The sequence below is a fragment of the Toxotes jaculatrix genome, chromosome 18, assembly GCF_017976425.1.
Source record: "Toxotes jaculatrix isolate fToxJac2 chromosome 18, fToxJac2.pri, whole genome shotgun sequence".
In the NCBI taxonomy this organism is placed as follows: domain Eukaryota; kingdom Metazoa; phylum Chordata; class Actinopteri; family Toxotidae; genus Toxotes; species Toxotes jaculatrix.
Window position 1 is genome coordinate 2,399,669 of NC_054411.1, and position 7,975 is coordinate 2,407,643.

The following is a 7,975-nucleotide window of genomic DNA, read 5'->3' on the forward strand; positions in this document are numbered from 1 at the left end:
ATGTGGCAGTGTGTCTTTGAGAGGATAGGATTTTAGAAATGGGCAGTTACATTTTCATGTTTTTGAGCTACTGTATTAAACAGAGGGACAAATGCACCACCTGACCCCCTCAGCTGGAACTTCTGACCTTGTGGTCGGCTTACATGCTCATGAAACACCACTGGATCCAGTCCAAGTCAGACTGGAAGGGAAGAAAGGCAGGTGGATGGACAGTAACTTAGTGTGTCTTCTGAACATGTACTATCCCAAGCTAAAACATCCCTTAGGATGAGATAATGCAAAGTTAGCCACTGTACACTGATGAGGCAAAACCTGATGGGCCTCAATGTGCTGCCAAACCCCCCGAACGTGAGCAGCAGATCCTTAAAGTCCTGTCACCGGTTCACGGTTTGCCCCTTCTCGGACCGCTGTCAATAGGAACTCTGACTTGGCCTTGGCTTTTTTCGAAGCTGCTCCCAATGAACCTTAATATGGAAAGTATCCACTAACCGCAGCCATCAGTTTAGCCTGACATGAATGCTGGTATATGAGGCAGTATGGGTAATTTGTATTCCCAGCCTTATTCTTGGCATGGGTTGGAAATAATCTCTACATACACAACAAAATTCAGATTAGGTAATATTTGACTTTGTGGTTTGGTAGATTACTTTGCTTGGTAAATGTTTGATGTTCACTGATTACTCAAGGAGACATACAGTTCTGTTTTCTGAGGGTTTATTTAAGCAGAGCTGAACTTCAGCGTGGGATAAAATAAAAAGATGCACATTAAAATTTACAGTCAGTATAACTTAGAGATTTGTGTTTGCAGAAGAGAACAACAGTAGGTTTATTTTCCCATGCAATTATAAAACATTACAAAATAATGCCAAACTATGTCTACCACTTTTTAATTCCGCTTGCATGCAAGAAAGTGTACTATTTTCTGGCTGTTCCACTGATTATTGGTGGCAGTAATGCACCATGAAATTTGCCAGCAAACATAACTATAAAGTAAGCCCCAAGGAACAGTGTTTGGCTTTGAGGAAATTTTGGCATATTAGCCAAACCAAACCTAAGTACCAAGCCAAACATAAGTAACCGTAAGATGGTGAATCATTTTTTCTGAACATCACAAACCCAGCAAAATGGCCGTTTAATATCAGAATTTGATCGTTTGGTTCAGTATTATTTGGAAAGTCTATGAAAGTCGTACGATTCATTTTACTTTATTCCATTCCCATGTCTCTAGCGTGCATGATCTCTTTTGGTGTATACAACTTAACTATGAATGTGAACAGCTTTCATGGGAATGAATGAGGCACCTACTGCTGCCACTCTGGCTTGGTGCTAATTCGTCCCAGTGGCCACTTGCGGTATTGCGATTCAAGTGTATGGGCGTCGTCTTTAAGTCCAGTATAAGTCCAGAAGAATTTTCAAAACTATGTGGGCTTGAAAATTCTTCTTTTTTCCTATTCCCAGGGTTATTAATGTTTTTTTAGATCCTCCTCTTAATTTAAAACTCAACATTGTTGAACTGGTACGACTTGTTCAATCACATAACCCAATTTAAACTTTAATATCTTAATATCTTAACCTTAATATAATGGAACTTCAAATGTGCACTGCCAGTGTACACATTAATAAATACAGAGCCAGAACTGGATATGGAAAATTGCACCTTTATGAACCATGGATGAATGGAGACCGAAATGATTTTCATACAGTACCTTAAAAGTTGTTTTTGCAAATGTTTTATGAGGCATTCGACATGTTTGTAGGCTTCAAGGATACACAGTGCATTAGAAAACTCAAAAGGGTACTATTAAATAAAAATGATGATTTCCAAAAACACGCTCAAAAATTACACAAAACGCTACATAATCCAAGTAAGCACAGGAGCTGCAGTTTTCTTCTATACCTGTCAGTGATTATCCATCCATCTATATGGTAGAAGGCAAATGTTTTTAGTGTTGTCGTTACATATTCCGTGCTTTATACACTCCTCTACTCGTTTGTGCTGATACATCCATTATTGCTTAGCTTGCCTAAAAATATTTTTAACTCAAAACAAAAATGATTTTTAAAAAAAAGAAAAAATTTAAAAAGTGGCAATGAGTGGATTTGAAGTTAGAGCTGGACTGCGAGAAGTACACAAGCTATTCAGAGGAGCATATGTATTCTTCACTGTGCCAAGTCCATATCCTAACTAGACACTTCAGTAAGGAGGTTGTTTGTCTCAACTGACCTTCAGCTCCTAATAGGATTGGCTGATACAGGCAGATTGTTAACCTGAGCCTAATTCCTCTTATAAGGAGCTCTCTGCCTGACTTTCTTGCTATCAACCTAATGAATAAATCCAAGTGTGAAAACCATGTTGGTACGCTGCCAGACATGAGAGAGTAAATTGGCTGTCGGTAAAAGCCTAGCATGCGAACACTGAGGGTGGCAGGTGCAAGGGGTTGTGATTAAGCTGTATTAAATCAGTTTGGACATTGATTTGGGATATTAACCCCCATACTGCCTTAAAGAGAAGAAAATACAGACACTGTGAAGTTGAGGAAAAGGGGTTTGAAGTTTGAAACATACATATAATGTGTAAAATCTTTACTTTATGCCATTCATGCTGATTGTCACAGACCTCATCTGCGACAAAAACATTTAGATACTGTAGTCTATGTTGTATCGTCAAACAAAATATGCTCATTTTCTATTCATTCATATAAATTAATAAGCTAGTGTAATAAATTCTTATATAATTGAGTACATTTAAATGTGTGATTTAAAGGTAGCTAAACTACATGAAATCATCCGCTAAAGTCAGAGGCCACAGAAATGGCAGTAATAATCTGCTAGCTAGCTGGCTAGCATTTAGCCTTTCGGCTTATTTATGTCGTATAGCAAATTCAGTTACTAATATGTTAAAGTATCAAACTTAATTTTTCGATTTTAGGAAACAGGAAACATTTTTAGCTTTGGCTAAGGCTCTTACTAGCTAGCCTTAACTAGCTGGAGTAAAGCTGGTGCAGTTTGGTTTTTACATTTGCTTCCTGGATCTTTCCATGCTGTTTTGCACCAAAAAAAAAAACAAAAAAAAAAACATAAATTCAGCATTAATTCAGTGGTATAATATTGTAATATTTGGTAAGTTTTGATCAAATATGTAGTTACTGTGTTCTGGCTTTGTAGGGCAGTATAATAAGACAGATACATATAACTTTACAAACTTGGGACTTAAATTGCCATTCCTCAGCTTATGTTTTCTAATATCAATTGTCTACTTGCTTTCTGTGTACGAAGACAAAAACACAAAACTTTTTGGCTGAAAAGACAAAAAAAAAAAACACCTCCCCCCCCCCCCCCCCCCCCCCCCCCCCATGAATCAAGCAAATAAGCAGCCAGGTCATGTAAGAATGTAAACAAAAAAATAAAACAGTCTTAAAACCACAAGAATGGCCTTTTCCTGCCCAGAGACTATTGCTTCTTCTCTTTCAGCTTGTCTTTAATTTTCTGAGGTTCATCATACTGTATCAACCGCAAGATGTCCTTGTTGTCCATCACACCCTGAATGAATTCTCCCTCTGAGATTTTATCTGTGAAAGGACAAAAACAGAATATGGTACAGAAAAGGTATAAACAGGTTTTGATACCAACGAGAGTGGAGTTAATGAAGAGTGAATTACCGTTCTCCTTCTTCCCAAAGAATTCCCAGATTTTTTCAGCCCTCTTCTCCGGTGTGTTTTCATCCTCTGGGAGGTTCTTCTGGTCATCAACAGGAATCATGTTGAATATTGACTGCATGACAGCAATTTTTGAACATCTTTAACTGTGCATGCAGAATTGATGTGCAATTTACCCTTTTTTTTTTACAAACTACACAATTATTCAAGGAAATGATTGGTAGATCATCATGACCAATGTACAATATATCATGTTGTTTTTAAAATATATCTATATATATCTTTGTTGTCAAAACATTTTGGATTGAGGCAAAATGGAATTCAAAAGATATTAATTATGCAGAAACAAAAAAAGGTTTAAATTAAATATACTTGAGGTTGTGAGTAGCAGCTACACAGCAGACTGTTTACTGCACCAGCACGTTGAAAGAAGAAGATATAAATACCCTAACAATCTCATGGATTTCATTTTTGCTGATAGTTCCATTCCCGTCCACGTCATACAGGGCAAAGGCCCACTCCAGCTTCTGCAGAGTCTTGCCCCCGGAGGTGAGGTGCAGAGCAACAATGTACTCCTTAAAGTCCAAGGTGCCATCTGCATTGGTGTCAAAACTCCTGAATACGTGCCGCGCATATGCTGTGGGATCTGCGTCTGGGAAGAAACTGGCGTAAATGCCTTCAAACTGCTCCTTGCTGATCTTCCCACTAGGACACTCCTTCAGGAAGGACTGGTACCAAGTGCAGAGCTCGGCCTCGGAGTATTTTGTGTTGGATTTCAGTTCGTCCAGGAGCTCCTTCGACAAAGCACTGCTCTTAGTATTCCCCATCCTGCTCAGAAAGGTGAAACTTCTTCTTTGTTTTCTCTCCTGTGTATGGGAGTAAAACCTCTGCGGCGTTCGTTTGCTTAACTCTGCCTTGTGTTCACCCCGGCAGCCCCTCAAGGTGCCAGATGGGATTATGGTCATCACTAACTAAGTCCAGGGATAAGGGGATAACCACGTCACACCACTATGACACCTTTTTGAAGACACAGTTAAATACTGGAGGTATAAGCAGAGGATTAAACACAACACTTTAAAGGTCAACATCTGGGAGACCTTTTCTGCCTTTTGCAGCATTATTGCTTAAACTGCAATCCCATCTGCCATCTCTGGGCTTCATAACTCACTTTAATATTTAGTTACATCATACTCTGCATATGTAACATGATTGGTAATACAAGTAAGATGTGTATCCAAAGGAGTTCCCCGAGGATCTATTCTGGGTCCTATTCTGTTTATCATCCAGCCTTATTTTGTACATTAGCATTCAAACCTTATAAACCTGGCTATTTAACAGCTGCAGTAATACATTGTTTTCTAAAAGGAGACAGACTTATCAGTTTGGATAGTTTTATTATTACCAGTTATCTTAGCTTCTTTTAACACTGCTTTCTATTCCTCTAATGTTTTTTCTTTTTGTTTGTCTGTTTGTTGCATGTATTTGTTTGTTTATTTTGTTTCTTTTTTTCATATGATTTGAACACCTGCAGATTGACAGCTGAAAACAAGGCCAGGACATTAGCAGCACCAACAGAGCATTAATGGACTCAGACTAGGCCGGCCAGACGCTGGGGGTCACGGCGCAGCCCCGTGTGGTGTGGGCTGCTCCTCTGCAATGGGACGAGATTATCTTTGTCTCCAGTTTAATAGTCTCAGGCCAGATTACAAGACCATCTGGTGCAGAGGAGCCAAAACCACAGCGAGTGAAGGTAATTAGAGAACCAGTATGAGTATATGTGCTGTGAAATGGCAGAGTGTTGGAGATGTCAGTGAGCCATTCTCGTTGCTCTCAGATAAAAACAACAGAGGTGTATTGTAGTGAAGTTAAAAGAGGCCTTAACCCACATTAATACATTTACGATGAAGGTATTATTTATTTTTTTATGTCAGCCCATCATTTATTACACTGTATGTAAATCACATATTTGTTCTTTTAACTTGATTTGCACATTATTTGCATTATGTCATTTGTGAAATACTTAATGTTGTAGAAAAGAGGAAGAAACAAACATGTAAACTCTTGGACATACAGTCATTAGACCTAAACTTTTATTATTGTATTTACAGGTGATGAAGGTGAGAGGACAACAGAATTCACAGTATATTGTAAGATGTTTGTGCGACAGATATTGTGAATGGCATCAGCATTAATCTGCAGTAATCTATCAGGGATTCTCATGCGTCAGGGACCAAGAGGCCACCGCTTAAATCTGACACGATGCTAAACAAAGTGATGCATGGCTCATTATAATCCTGCAGCGTGCTGCAGAGTGTAGAGCCAACACATCGGACGACTTTAAAGGACAGTTCATACACGTTTATTTAGGAATGTTTCCTCAACCATTGCGTGTAATCTGGGAGCCTGAAACTCGACATCTCTACCTTTGCAGAATCAGATTAGGAAACCCTACATGATTACGTACGTTTACATAATCGCATGTCATTTAGGTTTTGTCATAAAATGCACAAAACGTCAAGCATCACTGACTCAGGGGACCACGCTGCCAGCCGCTCTCTGACATTACAGCTTTTACTCCAGATGAGTTCTCCCCCGGCAGTTATTTCTTATGTAAAAAGGGATGAGTCCAGGAAATATTCACTGTACAACAGGCTTACTACTTCATCAAGTGTAATGCTGGACTGTGTTTACATTTTTTATTACATGGAAGCTAATGTTCAGAATAATCTCTTTGTGTTCAGGGGAATTACACTCGCTGATGTTCTTGCATTTTATGGATTCAGATACTTTAGTACTGGGAGAAGTTGCCCACATCAGGTTGCAATATAAATTGTAAGGGAGCAACACATAAAGATTTATTTTCTGTCCTAACAGACTGCCTGTGGGGACTCCAATATTCGCTCAGATATAAGTGTGTAAGTTGAGTTGAATTTAATAATTATAATTAATTAGTTAAATATAACAAAGAAAAACAATTGCCAACACTACTCGTGAAGGAGGTTTGTGGTGGTCTTGGTGGGCAAGCATTTAATGTGGCCTTCAGCTCTAAACTTCAGGACTGTTGTGGACCATGGCTGCTGTTACCTATAGGAGTTCGGTTAGTTTTGTGGCTCTCAGCTACATTAGAGGACTTAAATCAGAATAATCCCAGTGGACTGTGTCTTTTTGAGTTTGCGTGACTCGTCCAACCTTTTTCATTCAGTGTATTTTGGATTTGGGACAGAAAACATGACAAGGTTGCTGTGATTGATGGAGTTTCCAGGTTCATGCTGTGAGTCCAGACCACAGTTGTGAGTCTACAGCCTTTCACACGGATCTGTGGAGGCTAGATTCATATGTGACTGCGCACATTGTAATAACTTTGGTTAACTTTTCCTCCGGAGACACCCTGAGGTCAAAACTTTGGTTTGCGATTGAATGCCTGTGATTCTTACCTCTGCATTTCTGCTTTTTAACTGACAACAGTTTTCTTGCAGTAAATCACAGCTCAAACCAAAGGTGACACTTTTGTCACTGAGAGTCTGAGCTGCTGAATTTTATGACAAGTTAAATGGAGTGATGGAAAACTACAGAGAGGAAAAGACAAATGTATGAGAGTTAAGGCAGCAGATGTTTTCTCCTAACGTCTGTCATCTCCCTCACAGACTTCTGTACGTGATTTGTCTTCATTTGTGCGATCAGCAGGCCGTTAGACATGAAGAGATTTGCCCTGCATGTACACCCACACACATTATGGATGGATTTTCATATGTGACTGCACACATTATGTCCTAGGACACCAGCTTTAAGACTGGCATTTGATCTTATGCCTGTGGCTACAATCACTAAGTGATATGCTGTGATGTGAAATGCAGAAAAATTGGGACAATGTAAACAGGAAGAACCTTGTCCTGGATTATAACCTAAACTCGCAGTAATCTTTTTCTTATTAATATGCTCAAAGGAAGTCTGGAATATAATTTGCCATTTGTAATGGATAATATGGCAGGCAAAGATTTGTAGAAGGGGAGGAGCAATGGGGTTGGACGAGCAGCAGAGAGCGAAGAGTGAAAGAGTTCAAATGAAGCAGAGGGAAACAAAGAGTCACTGGACTGCCATGGGTTTCTATTGTTTCTGTGGAAGTGGAGAGAATGAGTCCTTTAACCAAGGTGGCAGCTCATCATTAGAGCCAGCGGAGGGATATACACCCAAGGAGCCCCAAAGGCAACAAGATTATGAAGATTTGATATATCTGCTGGGAGGCGAAACACGGTGGCTTCATATCGAAAGCCAGGATTAGTTGCCTTTTCATTTCATCTCCTTTTGGCCTGGCCTCGACC

At 39.4% G+C, this 7,975-nt stretch overlaps 1 protein-coding gene across 1 annotated transcript; it reads right to left on the reverse strand.

The window, feature by feature from the left end:
• Positions 1–3,450: 3,450 nt before the first annotated feature.
• On the reverse strand, positions 3,451–4,483 carry rcvrna (recoverin a). The gene is made up of 3 exons (XM_041062956.1): positions 4,103–4,483; positions 3,660–3,771; positions 3,451–3,569 (listed from the first exon to the last, which is right to left on the reverse strand). Exons 1-3 carry the CDS (start codon positions 4,481–4,483, stop codon positions 3,451–3,453), a joined length of 612 nt encoding a protein of 203 aa, XP_040918890.1.
• Between the last annotated feature and the right edge of the window lie 3,492 nt (positions 4,484–7,975).

What these genes read in the sequence shown, in the direction of transcription:
- rcvrna (XM_041062956.1), bottom strand. Translation starts at nt 4,483, where the DNA reads ATGGGGAATACTAAGAGCAGTGCTTTGTCGAAGGAGCTCCTGGACGAA. An exon ending in AAATCCATGAGATTGTTAGG is followed by an intron (nt 3,772 to 4,102) that starts GTATTTATATCT and finishes GCTGTCATGCAG; the next exon opens with TCAATATTCAACATGATTCC. An exon ending in CTTTGGGAAGAAGGAGAACG is followed by an intron (nt 3,570 to 3,659) that starts GTAATTCACTCT and finishes GTCCTTTCACAG; the next exon opens with ATAAAATCTCAGAGGGAGAA.